This window comes from Schistocerca americana, chromosome 4 (assembly GCF_021461395.2).
Source record: "Schistocerca americana isolate TAMUIC-IGC-003095 chromosome 4, iqSchAmer2.1, whole genome shotgun sequence".
In the NCBI taxonomy this organism is placed as follows: domain Eukaryota; kingdom Metazoa; phylum Arthropoda; class Insecta; order Orthoptera; family Acrididae; genus Schistocerca; species Schistocerca americana.
In genome coordinates, this window is record NC_060122.1 from 505,434,962 (window position 1) to 505,459,096 (window position 24,135).

A 24,135-nucleotide genomic window follows, 5' to 3' on the forward strand; every position below is an offset into this window, starting at 1 on the left:
ACGCCGTAGTGTAATTGAAAATTTAACATTTATCTTACTTGAACTCACAACTAGCCGCAATAGTCCCATAAATCAATATTAAACCTAAAATGCAATTGAGTTCCTTGTTTCTTAACTTTTGCTAATTATGCCAGTCGAAGACCCTTGTGCTATTCACATACTATTACCGAAATTCCTTTGTCTTTCAAAAGATGTTTTCTAATAGTCACGAAAAGTCTCTTACTCTCATATCTCAAACTCTCATTGTCCTTTCCCTTTTATTCTTTCTCAGTATCTTCTTTCTTTCTGGCTCTTGCACTGCACTCTGTTCTTAATATTGTCACTGGTTTACACACTGTTTTGTTGTTGCATTCAGAAAGCGCGCTTTCTTCGTCTAAGAGTGCTATTTCACAATCCATATTCCGTGATGTATTAAAAACAGACAAACAAACTATTTTAGAATCTAGTTTTGTCTTCTTACACACTTCCATTACTCATTCCCAGATATAACTGAAAAATAATGTAATATTTACTTACGTCAGGACAAAGTATGATCTTACAACATCGTGATGTATGTCAAAGATGTGGATAAAAATGCGTGGATAGATTCTGTGAAAATCGTTGACTGGTGGCGAATAAATATATTTGGTTTGTGTCTTCTAATTTCTTTGTTTTTTGCTATAATTTATGCTATTATTTTGAGTATGCAGACATGTCTTGTAATTTAAAATCAATTTTGTTACTTTAATGCTTAATGTTAGAGCTTCAGATTCTAACCATAAAGGTGTCAGCTTTTGGTTCTATGGTGTTACAGTTTCCAGTTTAATGTTACAATAAAAAAAAGTTTCAGTTGACACACGTAGCGTGCCCTCATTTTTGGAAACCGCCTTAAACACTCCTGGAAATTGAAATAAGAACACCGTGAATTCATTGTCCCAGGAAGGGGAAACTTTATTGACACATTCCTGGGGTCAGATACATCACATGATAACACTGACAGAACCACAGGCACATAGACACAGGCAACAGAGCATGCACAATGTCGGCACTAGTACAGTGTATATCCACCTTTCGCAGCAATGCAGGCTGCTATTCTCCCATGGAGACGATCGTAGAGATGCTGGGTGTAGTCCTGTGGAACGGCTTGCCATGCCATTTCCACCTGGCGCCTCAGTTGGACCAGCGTTCGTGCTGGACGTGCAGACCGCGTGAGACGACGCTTCATCCAGTCCCAAACATGCTCAATGGGGGACAGATCCGGAGATCTTGCTGGCCAGGGTAGTTGACTTACACCTTCTAGAGCACGTTGGGTGGCACGGGATACATGCGGACGTGCATTTTCCTGTTGGAACAGCAAGTTCCCTTGCCGGTCTAGGAATGGTAGAACGATGGGTTCGATGACGGTTTGGATGTACCGTGCACTATTCAGTGTCCCCTCGACGATCACCAGTGGTGTACGGCCAGTGTAGAAGATCGCTCCCCACACCATGATGCCGGGTGTTGGCCCTGTGTGCCTCGGTCGTATGCAGTCCTGATTGTGGCGCTCACCTGCACGGCGCCAAACACGCATACGACCATCATTTGCACCAAGGCAGAAGCGACTCTCATCGCTGAAGACGACACGTCTCCATTCGTCCCTCCATTCACGCCTGTCACGACACCACTGGAGGCGGGCTGCACGATGTTGGGGCGTGAGCGGAAGACGGCCTAACGGTGTGCGGGACCGTAGCCCAGCTTCATGGAGACGATTGCGAATGGTCCTCGCCGATACCCCAGGAGCAACAGTGTCCCTAATTTGCTGGGAAGTGGCGGTGCGGTCCCCTACGGCACTGCGTAGGATCCTACGGTCTTGGCGTGCATCTGTGCGTCGCTGCGGTCCGGTCCCAGGTCGACGGGCACGTGCACCTTCCGCCGACCACTGGCGACAACATCGATGTACTGTGGAGACATCACGCCCCATGTGTTGAGCAATTCGGCGGTACGTCCACCCGGCCTCCCGCATGCCCACTATATGCCCTCGCTCATAGTCCGTCAACTGCACATACGGTTCACGTCCACGCTGTCGCGGCATGCTACCAGTGTTAAAGACTGCGATGGAGCTCCGTATGCCACGGCAAACTGGCTGACACTGACGGCGGCGGTGCACAAATGCTGCGCAGCTAGCGCCATTCGACGGCCAACACCGCGGTTCCTGGTGTGTCCGCTGTGCCGTGCGTGTGATCATTGCTTGTACAGCCCTCTCGCAGTGTCCGGAGCAAGTATGGTGGGTCTGACACACCGGTGTCAATGTGTTCTTTTTTCCATTTCCAGGAGTGTATTAATACCTATCGAACCATTGGTTTAAATCTTTAGCGAAGGCTTCAAAATACCACAGGGAAATTGTGGAAAGATTCTGTGAACAAGGCCATTGCCGATATCTTACCACAGTTGTTCAGACTGAAACGTTGATCTGACTTCCTAACACCAGTGTCAACGGGATAGATACGTTATACGCGTTGTGTCGAAGAAAGTGTAATTGTCTTCACTTTGATGAACACAATTCTTTGAAATTCGCCTTCTTACATTTTGGAAAGGAACATTTATTCTATTATGTACAGCTGACCGTATTGTCGTACAGCGCGTAGAACATGTCAAGAACTGCTTTTTTGCATCGTAGTCTCTACAGATGGGGTAGTGATTGTGGTTCCTGAAATGCACGTCCATCGCAGTTCGTGTGCCATACAGTCCTAGCCGAACAGAAGGCTTACAAGATGCTAATTTAATAATATATTCTCCTGGGAAGCGACCGGACAAATTCAACAAGTCTTGATGTAATTACTGCATCAGCTAATTTGCCGCTTCAATACATTAGTTCTTTGGACATTAAATTACGAGCCGGGTCGTCTATTGGAGTTCGCGAGAATGCGATTAATAATGCTGCAGGTCTTCTGATAACTTGGTGGGCTCAAACTCTCTGCTTACGCTGAAGAGCCGGCCGCTATTGTCTTTGTTCTTCGGCACACTAGATCGGGGCTGCTAAATTCTCCATCTCAACCGTCTCGCAAGGTCTTCGCCACACAGTAGCAACGCACGTTTCATTAACACTTAATAGGGCTCTCAGCAGTATTTATTACGCGCTCGTGATACATTTAGCAGGATTAACAGTGATAAAATGCAGGCACTTAGCCACCCGAAGTTTATCGAGCGGTGGTGCTGTTCTGTATTGTTCACGTTTTATAGTCGGAGGGGCAGGGATGTATAATGGATTCACTTTAATCCTGTTCACCGTGGCCCTTTCTAGCAGGGGAAATTTATCGACGGAGTGCCACAGGCATTGGATTCAGGTGATAGTTCGCATTTGTTGATCACGCAAAACAGATAAGTTAGGCAACGATGAGATGTCTAATACAGCCAGTGAGATGCTTGTTCCGAAGAAGTTAATCATTCGCTGTGTGTGTGTGTGTGTGTGTGTGTGTGTGTGTGTGTGTGTGTGTGTGTGGTGTTCCTCCACTCAGCGAACGGTCATCATTACTTTTGTATTTATAAAACTCAAGTGACAGGGCCAGTCACTGAATAAGGAATGCGAGAAGAAAATGAACAAATGTTAAAATTTGACAGAAGAAAGAATTTCAATGTAACTTGGACCACATACACCCCATGAGCGGTTATGTCAATTCTCTGTGGCAGGTAGAATGGCCATCAGGGTGCATTAGTGCTGTTCATGTTTAGTGTTGCAGCCAGGCTCGGTAAGGTATATTAAGGGGCGTGAACAGCATCAGATGTTGCGTGGTCACTGTGAAGGACACGGAAATGACACATATTAGTGTGAGACAGCGTTATCAGCACCCAACAGAGTTTGCAAAAGGGTCCTTCTTGTGGATCATCGTTTTACCGGCTGGTCGAATCGTCCAATATCCAGATTTGTCGGGCGTTCGGATATGACAGTGGCATGATGTTGGACTGCATGAGAACCTGGGGACAGGCACCTTCGTCGTCAAGGTTGTGGCCGACCACGTTCGACCACCCACAAGAGAGGATCACAGCGTTGTGCACATCGTAACCCTTAACGTCAGCGCCTGCTATTCGTCAACAAGTAATGGACGCTCTGCAACATTCTGTGTCATTCCGCAGCTGTAGGTGGACTAGGGAATAAATGTCCCAACGTAGGCTGGCGTTAACACCACAACACAAACGGCTGCGCTTGGAGGGGTGCCGTGACCTGGAAGCATACGCTGCTGATGAATGGCGTCGCTGTGTGTTCAGTGCGAATCGCCGTTTTTTACCACCCCCGAACGACCATCGTCGGCAAACATGGCGGCGTCTTAGTGAGACGCTCCATTCTTCCTTATCGGTGAGACACAGCGGTGTTATTCTTTGCGTCATTGTGTGGGAAGGTATGGGGTGTGATCTGATAATGACTGGGGGAACTCTGGCGGCACAGTGGTATTTCACAGACATTTTCGGTCCTCATGTGGACCTCTCATGATACAGTGTCGTGGTGCCAATTTTCATTATAATGCTCGTCGACGCAGGGCACGTGTCTCTTTGAAGTGCCCGTGAAATGTTGAGGTATTGCCTTGACCGGCAAGATATTCAGATCTGTCTCCGAGAGAACATGTGTGGGGACCTGTTCAGTCGTCAGCTCTGTCCCAGTGCCAGTATCCAAGATGTAAAGGACCAGCTTCAACTGTTACAACAGTTGTTACACCAGTTGCTACAGTTGTTGGCCAACTCTCCTCAGGAGAGGATGCAGCCGCGGCTCCTCCCGCCGGAGATTAGAGTCCTCGCTCGGGCATGGGTGTGTGCTGTCTTTATCGTAAGTTAGTTAAGTTGTGTGTAGGTCTAGGGACCCATAACCTAAGCAGCTTGGTCCCTTAGAATTTCACTCTCACATTTTTGAGGATGCAGCGCCATTCACACCCTCGCCAACAGAATCAGGGCATCAGTGCTTCTAGGCCGGAACGGGTGCAAAATCACACTAACAAAGTGACCTTATGCTACCGAGTTCTATGTAATATTCACTCGACTTTGTAATCACTAAAATAACATCACACTCCCTGAACCAGTAAAGTTAATTTTCGTTTCCTCCTCCTGTTCTGGGTGCTTCACTTTTTTTTCCCAAGCAGTGTGTTAGCAAATGATGATTATATTTCGTACTTCATCCAGCCATTTAATTTTGAGATACCAGAAATAATAAGTGAGGTTAGAAGATCCTGGGACAGAAGGAGCAGTGTATTGGGACAGCAGCTTGGTATGCAGAAACAGTTGACACCCCCATAGATGGGAATTTGAGGGGCAAAATTATGGCCAGGACGAACAACAAAATTTGTAAACTAGATTGTGGGGAATGCTGTGAATATTCGGCAAGTAAAGACGGAAATATTATAATAAGTTAGGCAGGCAGGACGAAGAGAGTAAACCAGTCGAAGAAAAAATAAAGATAACACATGACGTACCTGTCAGAACAAGAAGACTGTGGGACAACAAATGTTTCAGGCTCTGTAGTTACAGAATATATTGTTGAGTGTTACCTTTCTGAAAATATTAAATCATGTTTAGGTTAGTCTCGTAATGAATCATAGACGTCCCGTGTTTCTCATAACAATGTGGGCTGCAGTATACTGCTTAGACACAGAAGAAAAGATGCTGTACCCATTGATAAGGAACCGTTTTCGACTTGCAGCTGATTTCTTACACTGTGGAAAATTTAACTGAAACGACAAAAACGGCGGAATCCCCAGCATTCTTATGGAAAAATAAATACATAAATGTTTTAAGACACTGAAAACATGAACGCTTGTGTGTGTCTGTGTGTGTGTGTGTGTGTGTGTGTGTGTGTGTGTGTGTGTGTGTGTGTGTGTGTGTGAGAGAGAGAGAGAGAGAGAGAGAGAAAATCAGATGGGTGCACCGAGCGATAGCACACTGGACTCGCATTCGGAGGTCAACGGTTCAGATATCCGTCGGACCATCCTGACTTACGCTCTCCGTGATTTCCATAAATCGCTCCGGGCAAATGCCGGTATTGGTTTCTTCGAAAGGGCCGATTTCCTTCCTCACCCTTCCCTAATGCAAGCTTGTGCTCCGTCTCTAATGACGACGTTATCGAAGGGTCATTTAACACTAATCTTTATTCGTTTTTTCGCTTCAAGTGGGTCCTACATCGAAAGCGACTAGCAATAAGTTCAGAAGTTTTCCGTATCATCACCACTCTCGTTGTTGAGCAGTCAAATGTCTTACGCAGTTTCTGGTTATACACAGATTGTCGGCTGACAATGAGGTGTTGGATGTAACGAAAATTACCACAATATAAGAAAACTGTACAATGCCGAAAAACAGTCTCCCAATAAACGCCACAACGAATAGCTCCGTAGTGATGGTAACGCACTATGTTCTAATCATCTTGTGGTGTTGCAGTTCTTCTTGTTATGTCCGTGCTTGCAATGAAAATAGGACGATTAATTCCGCCTTATGCAAGACACCTTTTTGTCTGTTTTGTTTTACACCGACATGTTTCAGCACATTTTGTGCTATCTGCAGTGGGTTATTTTTTATTTTGTTACTGTAAAATTGTTGTTACACATTAACTTTTAGCGAAGCTTTGGTATACGGGGTGATCCATTGATCATGACTGGGCCAAATATCTCACGAAATAAGAATCAAACGAAAAAACTACAAAGAACGAAACTTCTCTAGCTTCAAGGGCCAAACCAGATGGCGCTATGGTTGGCCCGCTAGATGACGCTGCCATAGGTCAAACGGATATCAACTGCGTTTTTTTTTAAAATAGAAACACCCATTTTTATTACATATTCGTGTAGTACGTAAAGAAATATGAATGTTTTAGTTGGACCACTTTTTTCGCTTTGTGATAGATGGCGCTGTAATAGTCTCAAACATATGGCTCACAATTTTAGACGAACAGTTGGTAAAAGATAGGTTTTATAAATTAAAATACAGAACGTAGGTACATTTAAAAATTTTATTTCGCTTGTTCAAATGTGTTACATGTACCTTTGTGAACTTATCATTTCTGAGAACGCATACTGTTACAGCGTGATTACTTGTAAATACCACATTAATGCAATAAATGCTCAAAATGATGTCCGTCAACCTCAGTGCATTTGGCAATGCGTGTAACGACATTCCTCTCAACAGGGAGTAGTTCGCCTTCCGTAATGTTCGCTCATGCATTGACAATGCGCTGACGCCTATTGTCAGGCGTTGTCGGTGGATCACGATAGCAAATATCATTCAACTTTCCCCACAGAAAGAAGTCCAGGGACGTCAATACCGCTTCAACCGCACGCGAGCTATGTGCCGGACATACATCATGTTGGAAGTACATCGCCATTCTGCCATGCAGTGAAACATCTTGTAGTAGCATCGGTAGAACATTACGTAGGAAATCAGCATACATTACACCATTTAGATTGCCATCGATAAAATGGGGGCCAATTATCCTCCCTCCCATAATGCCGCACCATACATTAACCCGCCAAGGTCGCTGATGTTCCACTTGTCGTAGCCATCGTGGATTTTCCGTTGCCCAATAGTGCGTATTATGCCGGTTGACGTTACCGTTGTTGGTGAATGACGCTTCGTCGCTAAACAGAACGCATGCAAAAAATCTGTCATCGCCCCGTAATTTCTCTTGTGCCCAGTGGCAGAACTGTACACGATGTTAAAACTCGTCGCCATGCAATTCTTGGTGCATTGAAATATGGTACGGGTGTAATCGATGTTGATGTAGCATTCTCAACACCGACGTTTTTGAGATTCCCGATTCTCGCGCAATGTGTCTGCTATTGATGTACGGATTAGCCGCGACAGCAGCTAAAACACCTACTTGGGCATCATCATTTGTAGCAGGTCGTGGTTGACTTTTCACATGTGGCTGAACGCTTTCTGTTTCCTTAAACAACGTAACTATCCGGCGAACGGTCCTGACACTTGGAAGATGTCGTCCAGGATACCGAGCAGCATACATTGGACACCCCCTTTGGGCATTTTGATCACAATAGCCATACATCAACATGATATCGACCTTTTCCGCAATTGGTAAACGGTCCATTTTAGCACGGGTAATGTATCACGAAGCAAATACCGACCGTATTGACGGAATGTTACGTGATACCACGTACTTTTACGTTTGTGTCTATTAGAGCGCAATCTACCACAAAGCGAAAAAAGTGATCCAACTAAAACATTCATATTTCTTAACGTACTACACGAATATGTAATATAAAAATGTGGGTTCCTATTTTAAAAAAAACGCAGTTGATATCCGTTTGTTCTATGCAGCGCCATTTAGCGGGCCAACCATAGCGCTATCTGGTTTCCCCCTTGAAGCTAGACGAGTTTCGTTCTTTGTAGTTTTTTCGTTTGATGCTTATTTCGTGAGATATTTGGCCCGGTGACTATGAATGGACCACCCTGTATATTTATTTACAGTTGTGAATGAATAATTGTTGTAAAATATTATACAGCATTTGTTAATAGTTCACAGTTGAGATATGTATTAACGACCTGACGCACTGTGTCATTTATAATAGTATGCCAAAGTTCTATTTATAGCTTAATTCACAAAAAGAATGGATGTATGCATTAGTTTACATACCTTACATTGTGCTATTGGACATCTATGTTAGTAGCTATTCTGCTACACAATCTACAACTTATCATCTGCAAGCAGCAAAACGTAATTTTTTATTTTTCTGTTTATTATGCATTTACAGACGGAAATGAGTATATATCACGTTTTGTGTGTGTAACGTGCGGTTTATATTTGTAGTGCTTGTTCATATTTTGTTATGAAGTGAATAGGCTGATTTCGTGACCTGTTGTCGCTTGACACTGCACTTTCTCCGATTTTTCAAAACATAGGTATAGTTTTCGCCGCCATTGCACTATGTTCACCTGTGAGGACCTTCTGAACATCGAAAAATCTCTCACTTCAAAATGTGAAATGAGCCTGTCTTCATCTAAAAGCAAAAGTACTGTCATCAGAGTAGTGTTTAGCGGGGAAGCAATTCACAGCTCTATGTTTCTCATCAGACTTTTGCACGCATATCTGCGCGCGCGCGCGCGCGCGCGCACACACACACACACACACACACACACACACACACACACACACACACACAGACGCGCGCGCGCAGACATTTGATGGTAACAGTGATAGAGGGATGTGCACGGGCGTAGCGTGCAGTTGGCGATCCGTGGCGCCTGCTGTCGCACCAGTCAGTGTGGTTAGTATAGCAATTTGCTTCCTCGAACATCTGGCGTGAGTGTTCGGCCTTGGTCTATTTTATTTGCATTGCACGAAATGCGTAGCGTCTGCATGCGAACGACGTACTAGGGGTCACGAATTGTCATTATTTTAATTACAGCTCAAACACGCTATAATCTTAACATCTGGCCTCTCAAAAGAACCAGCTCGAATAAAAAGCGAATAAAAATTACTTTAAAAAAGGGAAATGTGCCTGTTCCGTCACCCACCTTGGTCATCTACCTGTAAAACTCTGTATTTGTTTTCAATCGATATTTGAAGGTGAAGGAATGTAAAGACTACAGGAGCATGCGCCGCTGAAGAAACAATACCGTGTAATAGGATGTTTCGACCAGCAGAGTCACAGCAGTCATAAGGTTTGTTATCTGGCAAAAAGCTAAAAATTTGCTTCAGATGGTATAAGTTGACACGCGCGGTACCTACTGATTCATTTTTCTCAAACTAGAAGTTCGTGTGTTGTCGTACATTACTCCTTTATGCATCATCAGATTATAAATATGAGGTTTCAGTGAAGTGATCAAAACACAGCTGAATGGCACAAAGATGTGGATAGAGTGATCACTAAGGATTTTTATGCTGGGCAACTTTAGGACGGGTATATGGAAAACGATGTAGGCTGTCCACACATTTCTCTTGTCAAAAGTGTAGACTGTTCCACTCCGCTCTGTTCCGGTCACTTCATTGATACTCCGCATTTGTACCTCTTTTACGAATAGGGGATACGTACGATAATGTCGCCACCTATCTTCGGTAACTATGACGGTGAGTAGGGGCTACTGCCTGTATTAACATAGGTTGTTTTAAGCATATGTTAAGCTTTAGATTCGTTAACTTCAAAAGACTGATTGTACCCAGATGCTTAGTTTCACAGAAAAATGGCATTCATGGGGGCAGAACAGACACTGCCTCGTATTTTAAAATAATGTTTATTCGGTTTAACAGTTCGAACTTTTGTGCGCCCTTCACAAGTGAGTTAATGGTTCGTTGTCACGTATGGTTGTTCTTCCAAATATTCCGAGCTCAGATGCAAGAACTGCTATCTGCGCCTTGCTGTTGAAGGGAATGATGGATGCTAAATTCGATATTCATGAAAACGGTCGCGACATGCCGCGTGCCTCGGGTTAGATATTGAACAGGTATGTCAGACTTGAAAATGAATCAGCTTCATTCACAGAATTCTCTCACGCTGAGAGGTGTAGCGGCCGACTAAATTATTCATTAGTGAACACTCCATGACTGTAAAATCAAGGAGTACAATAGCGATACTTGCACGAACATACGTATGTGCGCCCTTGATCTCCAAGTTACGCTATACACACAAAATCGAAATCGGCAACAAAATTACAGGCCTGCCGCACTTTAATTTCGTTTTTTTGTTCTTTCGTGCGTGAAGTAAATGAGCAAAAATTTATAAACGGAAGTAGTTTATTTACATGGATTTTTTCCTTCCTCCGCCGGAAGCATCAGTTGGCCAGAAAGGTAACTATATGTGTTAGGAAGATGCCACCGTCGCCGCGGCCTTGAAAGTGCTGCATCCTCTACGTAGTCGCGCAATAACATATGCCGCTACAAGACCGATCCCCCCTTTCTCACGCGCTCAAGTAATAAAGTCTTACATACGTTTTTCAGAATTTATCAATGTAAGGTCTTTATGACATCTTAGAGAGCGTTGTTGCCATCTGCAGAATCATAACTAACCTGAGGAATCTCGTATCGAAACGTCGTGTGTAGGAAAGATTCATAGCTGCACGATTTGCGTGTTGCGCTAATCTCTTCAGGCAGCAGAGTTACATACATTAATCAAAAGAATTAGGGGAACAAGAGTTCGGGCGTCTGCCAGATTCCATTGAGTAATAACTGAGGACTGAGTACGTTACCTAATTGTACCTTTATCTTTCACAACTTAAGTTCACAAGATAACAGCATTACATCTTCGATCATTCACAAAGAAAGTACTGAAATGTACGATTGGTGCCGAAAACAGAATGGGAACAATCAATCATCCTGTCACCCTAGGTGCTTCTCATTGGTCTTTCAGAGCTTCAATAACTTTTATGCCCTCCGCGAGCATTTATCACCGCCTGAGACTTACTCCGTGTAAGTCTACGGAGGTCACCTGTGATATCTGTTCGCATTCTTCAATGAGAGCCCGTGAGAGTTCTTTGAGAGTCTGTGGTGGACCAGGATGACGACGAATATATCTGTCAAGCTTGTCCTACTTAGGCACGATAGGTTTTAGGTCGGGACTCACCGCCGGCCATTCCATTACTTCAATGTCCAGGCTTCGCAAGACAGCCCTGCTGACGTCCGCCATACAGGCCCTGGCATTAGAAGGAATTCAGGGTCACCGCCATATGCAGCAGCCAGCACATGATCCAACAGGATCTGTTCCATGTGTACTACCAGGCTGTAAGGTGACCAAGGACAACGACAAGATCCGTATGGTTGTCAACACTGAAGCTTCTGCACAACATTACAGACCCTGGCTGAATCTGTTGATCTCCTGGACAATGTTTGGCAGATACCGGGTCTCCGCACACGAACACGGCCATCATCTTGCGTCAGAGGATATCTGGACTCGTCGCCCGTGACGGTTGCCAGTTGATATGGTAACGACAAGGCGAACTGCAAGACGATGCCGTGTCAAGCGCGGTACTCGAAGAGGACGTCTGTCTCGTAAGGTGCTTTCTCGTAGCCTGTTCATTACAGTCTGATCGGACACAGAGGTCCCGGTGGCCCTTCAGATATCGTCTTGCAGCGCTCTAGCGGCATCCGTACGTCGCCGTAACACAGAGGTGACCAGATATCTTTCTGTGTCGTGTCCACAGGCTATGTATGACACAGGGAGAGGCATTGGCATTTACACCATCACAACCGAAAGTCTATCCTTTTTGGATCAAACTTGCACTAGGCTACACTAAGGTGCCGCATTGCAAATGCCTCGTTGAATACAAGGTCCACAAATGACAAGAGCCATCTATGTACCTCGGCAGAAAACACTAGGACACAGATACTTGATTCCTTCCTGCGGGGTTACCTGACACTTCAGTACATACAATGAATGAATTTAATTGTTGCCTACACTGCATAAGATCTCAAGCCACGCGATATGCCCACAGGTACTGCCTGTATCAAAACAGATTTAGTATACCGGACGTTGATACACGTGTCTCCCTAGTTCTTTTGAACAGTGTGTATCGTCCAGGAATCGGGCAGTGCAATGTGTCATCAGATTCTACAATCGACGTTAACCATTAACTCCTGAATTCAATACTGCAAACCACCTTCTTGGATGAGCCCTAGAGTTGAAGACAATACCCTGATGTAGTTTTCCATCTTGACTCTAACATATGCTTCGCAATATATTTCGAGAAAGACATATTGATAATGTTAGAAATATTTTCGGCGAAGATTGTCAACATTGTCCCATGGTCCCTAAGCACTATATATTCCCATATACTGTACTGCAGTGTGCTTCTTTAAGATCAGCCCCTCTCCTGTAGATGATTTCAGACAATGAATATCTTGAAAGTTTTGACACTCTGTGCGACCTTGGTACTGCAGTTTGTGGAACAACTCGGGTCTGCTAAAGGAGGCCCGCGGTAAGTTTCTGTAGCAGCTGTTACTGTGTCAAAGTTTCCGTAACTGCCACAGGGAAGGCCGCCCGCAAAACCATTTAGCTTGCGTGACGAATACAGCATTTTAGATTGCGTGCACAAAGTCAATGTGAAGAGATGAAAATTTCTGGCGTTATTTGTTAAACTGAAACCTATACTCTTAGAAATTATTTGGTTACCGATCTGATGCACTTCATGATTAAAAAGCCCTTGGCTTTTGTTAACCTCCAGTTGTCGATGGAATATCACATTAATGATCCATAAACGTACGCAGTATAAACAATGAGTCAACACCATAGTATATCGAACAGAATTGTAGAACATCTATTTTCCTGGTCTTCCACGATCATGAAGATTACAAATAGCAGTGACATAAAGCGCTAACTAAGTGGCTAGTGGCACTAAGCAGTAAATACACAGGTTGGACTGAAATGTAATAAACAGTGTTGCACAATCGTGCCAGTACCCACGCGGATAGCTTTGAGTTCTGACTGCTCCTTTTACCTTATTGCGATCTTGTCTTATAAGGTGTCTGGTCCAAAATGTAGATTAATGGGCGTTCTTCTTCTTCACGCGATCAGGCCCTGAGTACCGCGAGCAGTTGCAAGGCTCCTTTTCCACTAGGTTCTACTACGTTCTTTCCACCGCCGGTCACCCTTTAAGGCGATTTGCAGCAATATCTCATGGACTCTGTCTTTTCTTTGCTCTGTATAGTGGCCCACTTCTGTGGAGAGACAAGATTGACAGGCGTTGCTAATTCGAATTACTTTTCCGTACTGACAAACTCAGTCTTATATTACAAGGAGTGGTCCCCAGCAGTCGGATCGACTTTGTGAAACGATCTACACGATTACGTAGGTTAAGGTCCTAAGCATCAGACATTGCAGCGATTCGCCCTGGTGGGCCCTCATTTGCGAGTAATTGACGAAAAACATTTTGGAATTTTGTGTGGCACTCAATAGCGTTAAAAATTACATCAAGTAGTCCTATTGTGTGGTGTAATGGATAGGGTAGTAGCTATGCCTGCAAGTATAGTTTTTTTTTTTTAAATCTTTATCAGAATGACTATGATCATCATATTTGTTCAGTTAATTAATTTAAATGTAATTTTTTATTTCCATTCCTTCGTCACATTATTTTAATCATAATATCAGTTTCTTCATTTGCTCTCATTTTTCTTCCTATCATTCTGTTTTAACTTGAAATCTTTGTTCATGTCTTCTAATTAATTTTCTGTATTAATTGCGATTAAATTTGTTTTATCACCCTGTTTTCCGTCTACGTTACTGCGTTTATTATATCTATTTCTCACTTTGTTTGAATTTCTTTATACTTAATAAACCCGTCTTTCATTTAAATCTTCCTCATCGCTATTTTGTTCATAGTGCAGTATGTATTTAGTTATGTTTCAAACGTATGAATGGCGATTACCACGAAAAATACATTTTCACACCATGCACAGTCAATATAAATAGATTATTGGTTGTCAGTTTCAAATTATTGAATATTACAATAGATAAAAAAATTATTCATATACACAAAAATTCTGATTGGAGAAGGAATAATACAAAGAGAAAATTAAACAAATAAAAAAAAAGTTCATACAGTGTTGAAATGATGTGCAAAGGACTGGAAAAAATTGCATTTAAGCCAACTAACTGAATAAAAGTATCATCAAAGTCATTTCGATAAAGATTTAAAAAATAAGAAAAAAATACTGCAGTTGGCAAGATTCGAACTCACAACCTCTTCCATCACGCAACCACCTTACGTAACTTCAGTTGTTTAACGTCATTCAACATCACGCTAAATTCCGAATGTTTTTTGTTAATTACTCGCAAATGAGAGCTCGCCAGGGTGAATGGCTGGAGGGTGTAATGCCTGAGATCTTAACCTACGTCGCCGTATGTTTGGTTTCAAAAGGTCAATCCTACTGCTGGGGGACCTCTCCTTGTCAGGGGTGGAGCAGAGAGAGCAAGGATGAAAGGATAGCTCCTAATATGAAACAAGAGCATGTGCGCCTCTAAATTTTCCTTTATTTTGTGTTCGCTTGTGAGTCGCAGCACGAAGCGGCGTGGAACCATGTACGCCATTACTCGGCGACGGGTAATAAGTGTGTTTGGCCACTAATGTGAGGTACTTGTTTCTGTTTGCAGAGAGCGCGCAGGAGCGGCAGCAGCAGGAGACGGACGACGAGGGCATCGAGCGAGACTCCGCTGACAGCGAAGACGACGTCGACGCTGCCGTCTCTGGGGACCGCGGACGGGTCTCCCTCTCCACCGTCATACAGGTACTGCAGCTGCCTTGTTACGGCTGGCATCTCACCACAGAACACTTCTGTGGAAACACAGACCTCTGCGTAAACTCCCTCTTATATATGTATAATTCGTCTCTGACATTGCCGCAGTATATACTGATGAGCCAAAATATCATGACCATTGCCCACCGGGAGGTTGAATGCCTCCTCGTGGTTTTGCGAGGATGTGACGCAATAAGGAAAGAATGTAAGCGAAAGAGAGGCAAATTTGTAGTCATTATATTGAAGATACGGGCCGCAAATGCGGAAATCCTCTGATATAAGCAATTTTGGTTAACGGCACATTGCTGTGGCGCTGCGGCTGGAAATCTCTGAAACGGCGAAGCTGGTCGTCTCTTTACTGCTCTCGTTAGTACCAATGGAAAGGGCAAACAATCCTGTTGGCAGAACACCCGCAACTGAGCAGAGGTTGAAAATACCGCTTCAGTTGTAAATTACTCATAGGCAGCACACCGCGCCTGTTACACGCGGCGCTCGGGGACCACAGCACAGCTACGACACCTGAGGATGGGCTTATAACACTCCGGAACCGGTCGTGTGAAAATTAAGTAATTTACAACTGAAGCGGTATTTTCAAGCTCTGCAATGCAAAGTGGTTGAAGGATGGTGAAATAACGAGAAAGCCATATGGTATCGGATGACATCATCTCATCACAAAACGTAGAGGTCCGAGGATCCCGCACTGTGTAATCCAGGAGAGGCAGCGATCTGTGGCAGACCTGACGACAAAGAACAATGCTGGTGCAGGCACAACTGTTTCGGAACATACCGTTCAAAGGCCATTGTCGAACATGGAGCTCCACATTACACAACTTCCTGTGTTGACCCAACGACATCCTCAGGTATGATTGCTGTGGGCACAGTATCACTGAGTTTTCACCGTCGATCAAATGAAAAGTGTTGCCTGTCGAATCATCTTACACCAGGTCGATGGTTGGGTCCTTACACGCCGTCGTCCAGACGAGTGGCTGCATGAAACATGCACCGCGCCATAGATGAAGGCTGGCGAGGGTACATTGGGGTACATTGAGTTAGGCTTCCATGGGCTCTGGTGGTGGTAATCGAAGGCATAATGACTGCATGACTTACGTGAACATTGTTACGGACCACCTGCATCGCTTCATGCTTGATGTCACCCATACGGTGATGACATCTTCAAGCAGGATAACTGTCCGTGTTGCAAGGTCAGAATCGTGCTACTGTGAACTCGCATTGATGTGCCTGATCTGTGCTGGAACACATCGGGCGCCAGGTGTGTGCCCGTAAACAACCAGCCCGTAATTCGCGAGTATTTCTTGACTCGTGCGCAGACAGGTGGTGCCACATTCTTTTCGAATCCTGTCAATGACTTGTAGAGTCAATACCAAGCAGAATCTCTGCTGCATTGTGTTTGCACAGTGGACGAAAACGCTATTAAATAGGTGGTGATAATGTTTTGGCTCATCGGTGCACAACCATTGCAAGAAAAGAAAAGGAAGTACATTGTTGTATGCTGACGGCTGACAAATGTGCGGAAGGTTGCCAATATTATTTTTTCATATTCATCTTCGTGTGGTAATAAATTATCGAAATCGATACTCCATTGACGTTTATTTGACGTTATTTACAGGAGTTACAATTTTCAGTTATTAGCGGCCCCCTGATTTCCAGTTGTGTATCACCTATTCAGTAGAATCTGTTGGCATCTCCATTTTTCTAAACGATGCTAGAATGTTTGTCTCTCTTTTTCTTCCTTTACCTCCTCAATTTCAATATCCCCTTTACTTTTCTCCAATCTTCTTACTCTCATCTCTCTTTCCCTCCTCCTCCTGTACATATTATTGCTCTTTCCCGTCAATCTATTTTTCTCATACTTCTCAATTGCATCTTTTTCCTTTTTCCTTTTCCCCTTTCCCCTTTCCCCTGTCTCAATATGCCTTCCTTCGATCTCGTACGTAGCCTGCTCTTTTATCAACTGATCAATCTCCTCTCCCTCCCTGCTTAATGTGCTCACTGGAAAAATGTTGGAAAAATTACAATTGGAAAATAATTGAATTTTTATTGCTTCAAGAAAAAAAGCCTTACCTGTCAAACCGAAAAATTTTCTCCTTGTCCTCGTCTTTAAAATACTCTTAGGAGGCACGATTTTAAAAAAGTGGTTTCCTTTGAAAGGTAATAAAGGGTAATTCATCAACAGAAAGCAACAAATGAGTTGTTGCCTTTCTTGTAGATTAATTCTCTCACTGCGAATTCCTTGATATCAACTTGATTAGGTATAGATCTACAATAGCAGCATATGAAAATTTCTGCTGGACCTGAATTAGAACCAGGATTTCCCGCTTATCACGAGCGGTTGTCTTAAGCACTTCAACTATCCGTGCACGCTGCCTGGACCGACCAAAACTTTCATATGTGACAGTTGTTGCATGCTTTCATCGTAGTCCACTAAAAATATCGCCTAATGCTCGCAGCATTACTTGTATTCCCGCAACACGGAGAATGAGACAGCGACGAATCATGTCACTATCGTGTAGCATTATCTGTACCTAACACTGCTGACGTCAAGAAATTCGCGGTCAGCGAATTAATTTCGAAGTATTTCGTACAGCGGTGGATCGTAAACAGTGTCTGTTATTTCAGACATTCACGTGAATTATATGGATACGAGCTGTCTCTTCTTTCGGACATGTCTAAAAGAACAGACACCACAGACTCATATAACTGATTCGCCCCGATGGGTACTGAATCCACAACCTTCAGTGAGGATACACATATACCTTCGATCTCCAGCGGGAACTGAAATTAGCTAACCTGGAGGACATCGACGAGGCTGCGGATAGCTGGCGCTAGGTGGGAGTGTGGGTAGGCCGGGGAGCGTGCCGAAATTGTCCGCACATTTGCGGTAAACATTGTGCCGGGCGGCGCTGTGGTTAACGCAACTACCTAGTAATTAGGAGAGCCCATATTCGAGTACCGGTCCGGCACACGTTTCCACTCGTCGCCAATGATTCCGATAACGTCCCAACACAGTTTGTTAGATTTCCATTGTTTTCGGGTTGACTACACCTTTGTGGTGCATTGCACCTTAAGCACTTCATTGCACCTTAAGTACTTCATTGTACCTTAAGTACTTCATTGCACCTTAAGCACTTCATTGCACCTTAAGCACTTCATTGCACCTGAAGCACTTCATTGCACCTGAAGCACTTCATTGCACCTGAAGCACTTCATTGCACCTTCAGCTAGAGGCGGCGCGTGCTGTCGTGTTGCAGAGGTGCATCTCGCACGTGGGCGCGCCGAGCGCGCAGCAGGCGGACCAGCACTACCGCGCCGTGTGCCGCGCGCTGGTCGCGGAGGCCATCGAGCTGTCGCAGTTCCTCGAGAAGGTCTCGCAGGGCACGCGCGAGCTGCGCGCCACGGCCGAGGCCGCCTCCACCGACCTCGACATGCTGCGCTTCTCCGACTGGGTCAGTACACACCACGACTACCACCACCACCACCACCACCACCACCTTCTAGCTTGCTCTGCTCTGCTCGAGGCGCCACGCGCTCTGACGTAGTTTCCCACCTCCATCCTCTCAAAAATATTGTTATCTGATGATGTCTTCTATGAAGTAGTTATCTTACTGTAGCGCCGAGACCGACTGAAACAAATGACTTACGTGACTGATAGCTCATTGCATTGAATTTGGGAGATGCAGAGCGCTAAGTTGTCCATTTACGAATTATGTACAGTACTAGCTACATTACCCACTTTCATGTGTACAGAATTGAGGGTTGCTACGAGCGGATCTCAAAAAGAAAGTTACACATTGTTCTGGAGGGCCACGTTGCACTTCATAGTGACACAGATACGTCACACTATTTATCAACATAATCACCAAGTCTCTGTGAAGAACGGTCGGTACGTTCTACCAATCGTTCGTTCCTAGACTATGGAAAGCCGCTCCTTGTTTATAGAGAACCAGTATGTGAACGTCCTCGTCGTAGGCTGGTTGGTTCATTCGGGGGAGGCAACCAAACAGCAAGGTCGTCGGTCCCATCGGATTAGAGAAGAATGGGGAAGTAAGTCTGCCATGCCTTTTCACAGGAACCATCCAGGGATTTGATGCAGCGATTTAGGGAAATCATGGGAACCCTAAATCAGGATGGCCGGACGTGGGTTTGTTCCGTCGTCCTCCCGAATGCGAGTCCAGTGTACTAACCACTGCGTCACCTCGCTGGATCCTAATCGTTGGAAACACTCTTTTCTCCCATTTTTCCTTTCAACTTGCCGAAAAGAAGGAAGTGACATGGTGCAAGATCTGGACTTCCCTAGCAGCATCACCCTCGTGTGTGCGGCCTCGGTCAAATTGTTGGCACCATTCCATTGTGACTGGTCGCTGGTCTATATAGTGCCAGAATTTCATGTTAAATGTGTGTGCAAGCTAGATTTCCAGTACACTAGGATTGTACTTTGAAGTACGTTTCCACTTGCCGCGCCATTTCACTCCCATACCGTGATGCACTTGCTATCCTTACCGCGGCAGAATTGTCCCTGCAGGGAACAAGGAAATATACTGTCTTCTGACGGTGCGAGACTCTTGTTGCCCCGTGGTCTCAGCGTGGGCATGTGTAACTTACTTTCTGAAGTCCCTACGTGTTAAATAAGGATTTGAAAGTTCCTTACAAACTGCAACTCTAACCTGGAACCTCTGTACAGGGCTGAGCTAGCCAGGCATTACTTATGTCCCCGTCTCGCAGCTTCACATCTGCCGGTACTGCTCTCCTACTTTCCAAACTTCATCTGCTCTAGGAGTGTTAATCCTACAAGGTACGCAGGAGAACTTTTGTGAAGTCCAGAAAGTAGGAGAAGAGGTACTTTTGGGTGTAAAGTTATGAGAGTATGATTTGAGTAGTGACTGGATAGATCAGTCCGGGTTAAAGCCCCGATTCGACACACAGATTTAGCACTCCAGGAAGTTCCGAAACAGCGCGCACACCGCTGCAGCATCAAAATTCATTCTTGAAATAGTTTTCTTGGTTGTCACCTAATAATTGTATTGTTTTAGTTTTGTCATAGTTACTTTTTTATATTTTAGTTACATCGCTTGATGACACAGGGTTGAGAAAAGCAACCTGCTAACAAAGGTGACAGCAGTGTACGGGACGTCTAATTGTGCAAAATTATACAGATACCCGTAGTTATGAAGTACACCGTTGTGGAGTTGCGGTCGTAAAAAGACGGTATTGAACGCCCAGAAATGTGTGCATTTGAAGTAATTTTTTCCAGCTAATACCTGTTATGCTAAACATTACAATTACTACTTAAATTATCTGAATAAAACGTATTCAGCTAAGCAGTCAGATCCAGGCATACTTTAAATTCCTATCGATGGGTGGTTCCGTTAGAGACGAATTTTCTATGAGATTTACTTGGTAGAGAATGACTGGTAAAATCGACTATGCTAAACGTATGTAACACCCTTAATTTGTTAAGCTAATGAGTTGTACTCCAGGAAGTCCATTGCAGTAAGATAGTAGACAGGTGAAACTCTAAGGTGCAATCTTATCATTAATACAATATAAAGGCCACATGTTTTAAGTTTTGCTACCGCTACGGTCGCAAATTCGGATCCTGCCTCGGGCATGGATGTGTGTGATGTCCTTAGGTTAGTTAGGTTTAAGTAGTTCTAAGTTCTAGGGGACTGACGACCTCAGCTGTTAAGTCCCATAGTGCTCAGAGCCATTTAAGTTGTGCTAATGTGGAGAGAGAATGAATAAACTTTTATTCTAATAACTGCAGTGGAACAATAAGTGTTAACTAAGACAACGGTGAAAAAGAAAACGGAAATTAAATTTTTAATATTCTTTCAGTAATGAAGTTTTTTAACAAAAAATGCTCAAAATTCATGCCTACGTATCCCACAATCGCTCAGTGAACAATAATCTCAGCATGACAGTAGCAATGTCGTCGGGCGATGCTGCTCCCCTACGCACACTCAAACAAGTTCGCTTTTCGCACAAACTTCAGCTCGCTCGCTGATTGGCTGTCGTTTCTTGGCTTTAACTCCACAATGGTGCGCTTCCGACCTACAATTGTCGGGGAGATCTTACTCGATTCGGCGTCTTCTGCCCTGCTCTAACATTATTAGGTTGTTCTCTCCAGCGTGTGCACTATATTCGCTTGCCTCAGCTCGTCCATTTTCGTGAACAGTATTCGTTGTCACTCTGCTTCTAACCTTCCACAACCATTCGCTATTTCGAAATAATTCTCGCGACTTCTCTAATATTTTGACGCTGCTCTTCACTTCGACTTCTACTCGTTACGCCCCTTCCAGAAATACAGTACATCGGGCTTATCTCTTAGTGATGTATGTCGAAATTATGCAAACACTTTCTCAGAGTTTGGCGTTTACGCATGCTCTTGAGACTTTGTCTTATATTCCTTCCGTGATCGAACTTTGTAGGCCATATCGTCTAAAATTTCTGTTTACAGAATATTCTTAAAAATTGTAGAACATTCCATCTTACTCCCCGCTCTTGAAGCTTTCTTAGTCTTTTCATAAGAAAACAATGCTTGAGAGAGATTCCATCTCGGCACACATTTACGGCAGCCATTCCATTGACGTACAGCCACTGCTCCTATATTTCCTTATTATCGGTAGAGCAAGCCATTAAATCCTTAATTTGTCTTGTCATCTATAGACTATTAACATGCCAGGAATTCGGTCTGCAAAATTCCAGCTCGTAAAGACCTTGCAACGGCCTCTGCCGATAAAAGTGGTTGATTAAATAGGGTGCGCATTATAATTTTTTTTACAAACAGGGTCACTGACTCATGCGTAAAATTCATTTCCTTCTGTTACCCATTAGAAGGGTGCTACATACTTACTGTATCCAATGTGAGATATGGAAACAAACTATTTGCACGCAGATTTTTTGGCACAGAGCAACAGTTTATAAATGCAGTATAGTAGCTGAATCGTGCAATAAAGAGAGAGGTTCAACAGTTTGGTCACGTATCCACAAACAATCTCCTACAGAATATGACCTCGAAACACAATTGTCATAATAATGTTTATGAGAACTACATACTATGAAAATTATTGAGAGAAATTTTTTTCACTAATAGCGTTGTAATCATGGGCAGTAGTGTTGAGTCTACAAGAGCGTTACCAGTGAAGGAAAAGGCCCGAAATCCAGGCCATATTCGGCACTCTAGTCATCACTCGACTAGAAGCAACCGGAGACTTGGAACTGTATGCTGCATTGCATTATCATGAAACGTTCCTTTGATACGTATTGTACATGGAGAGTGTTCGTATTGTACTTGCAGATTCCGTGGCGGTGCGCCAAGTCACACTCACCGCCGCGGTCTGAATCAACGTAATCTTGGCGGTGTGCAGGCACGAGAGATGATACGCGATTCACTCCTCCGCAGATTTACACTGAGGCGACGAAAGTCATGGGATAACGATAGGCACATAACGGATGGCGATAGTATTGCGTACGGGGAGGTATAAAACGGCAGGCGTTGGCGGAGCTGTCATTTGCACTCGGGTGATTCACGTGAAAAGGTTTCCAAAGTGTTTATGGCCACAGGACGGAAAATAAGTCTTTGAACGCGGAATGGTAATAAAAGCAAGACACATAGGACCTTAAGTTTCGTAAATCCTTAGGCAGTTCAGTATCCCCAGATCCCCAGTGTCAAGAGGGTGCCGAGAATACCAAATTTCCGGCGTTACCTGTCACCACGGGCGACGCAGTGGCCGTCGGCCTTCACTTAGGCCTAGAGCAGCGTCGTTTGTGCAGAGTTGTCAGTGCTAACAGACAAGCAACACTGCGTGAAATAACCGCAGAAACCAACGTGATACGTAGGACGAACGTATCTGTTAGGACAGTAGTGCGAAATTTGGCGCTGTTGAGGTATGGTAGCAGACGACGGACGCGAGGTGCCTAGCCAACAGCGCGACATTGCCTTTAGCTTTTTTTTAGACAACATACTTGCGTGGAGATAGCAGCGATTGGTTTACTTATAATCAATTAATCAAAATGACACTCACAATCGCATTATTTATTTTGTTGCCAACCGGATTCAACCCGAGATGCGGTCATCTTCAGGGCAATTTACACCGTTTAGTCGCTCGCTGGAGTAGTCACCCTGCCTGTGCGCGGTTGGTAACTATGCGAGCGACCAAATGGTGTAAATTGCCCCGAAGATGACCCCATCACGGGTTGAAACCGGTTGGCAACACAAAAAAATAGATACATTGTGACTGTCATTTTGATTGATTATTGCCTTTACGCCTCTCCTGAGCTCGAGAGCATATAGGTTGGACCCTAGACGACTGGAAAACCGTGGCCTGGTCAGATGATTCCCGATTACAGTTGCTAAGAGCTGATGGCTAATGTGGCGATGACCACAGGAAACCATGGACCCAAGTTGTCAACACGGCACTGTGGAAGCTGGTGGTGGCTCTATAATGGTGTGGGCTGTGTCTACACTGAATGGACTGGGTTCTCTGGTCCAACTGAATCGGTCATCGACTGGAAATGGCTATGTTCGGCTACTTGGGGAGCATTTCCAGCGATTCATGGACTTCATGTTTTCAAACAACGATGGAATTTTTGTGGATGAAACTGTGCCACGTCACTGTGCCACAATTTTTCGCGATTGGTTTGAAGAACAATCTGGACAGTTCGAGTGAATGATTTGGCCACCCACATCACCTGACATGAATCTCATCGAACGCTTTTGGAACATAATCGAGAGGTGAATTCGTGCGCAAAATCCTGCACCGGCAACACTTTCGGAATTACGGACTGCTGTAGAGGCGACCTGACTCAGTATTTCTGCTGGGGACTTCCAACGACTTGTTGAGTCCATTCGATGTCCAGTTGCTGCACTGCACCGAGCAAAAGAGGGACGACACGATATTAGAAGATATCCCATGATTTTTGTGACGTCAGTGTAATGGGAACTGAAAGAGTAT

The 24,135-nt window shown here is 44.3% G+C and overlaps 1 protein-coding gene across 2 annotated transcripts in view; it reads left to right on the top strand.

Annotated features, from left to right (window-relative positions):
* The window catches only part of LOC124612388 (protein spire), an 808,827-nt gene that overhangs the window by 415,311 nt on the left and 369,381 nt on the right, over positions 1 to 24,135 (top strand). For both annotated transcript variants that reach the window (XM_047140565.1, XM_047140566.1), the window contains exons 4-5: positions 15,021 to 15,154; positions 18,433 to 18,627. In XM_047140565.1, coding sequence (XP_046996521.1) covers positions 15,021 to 15,154; positions 18,433 to 18,627 — 329 coding nt within the window. The remainder of the gene's footprint in view (positions 1 to 15,020; positions 15,155 to 18,432; positions 18,628 to 24,135) is intronic.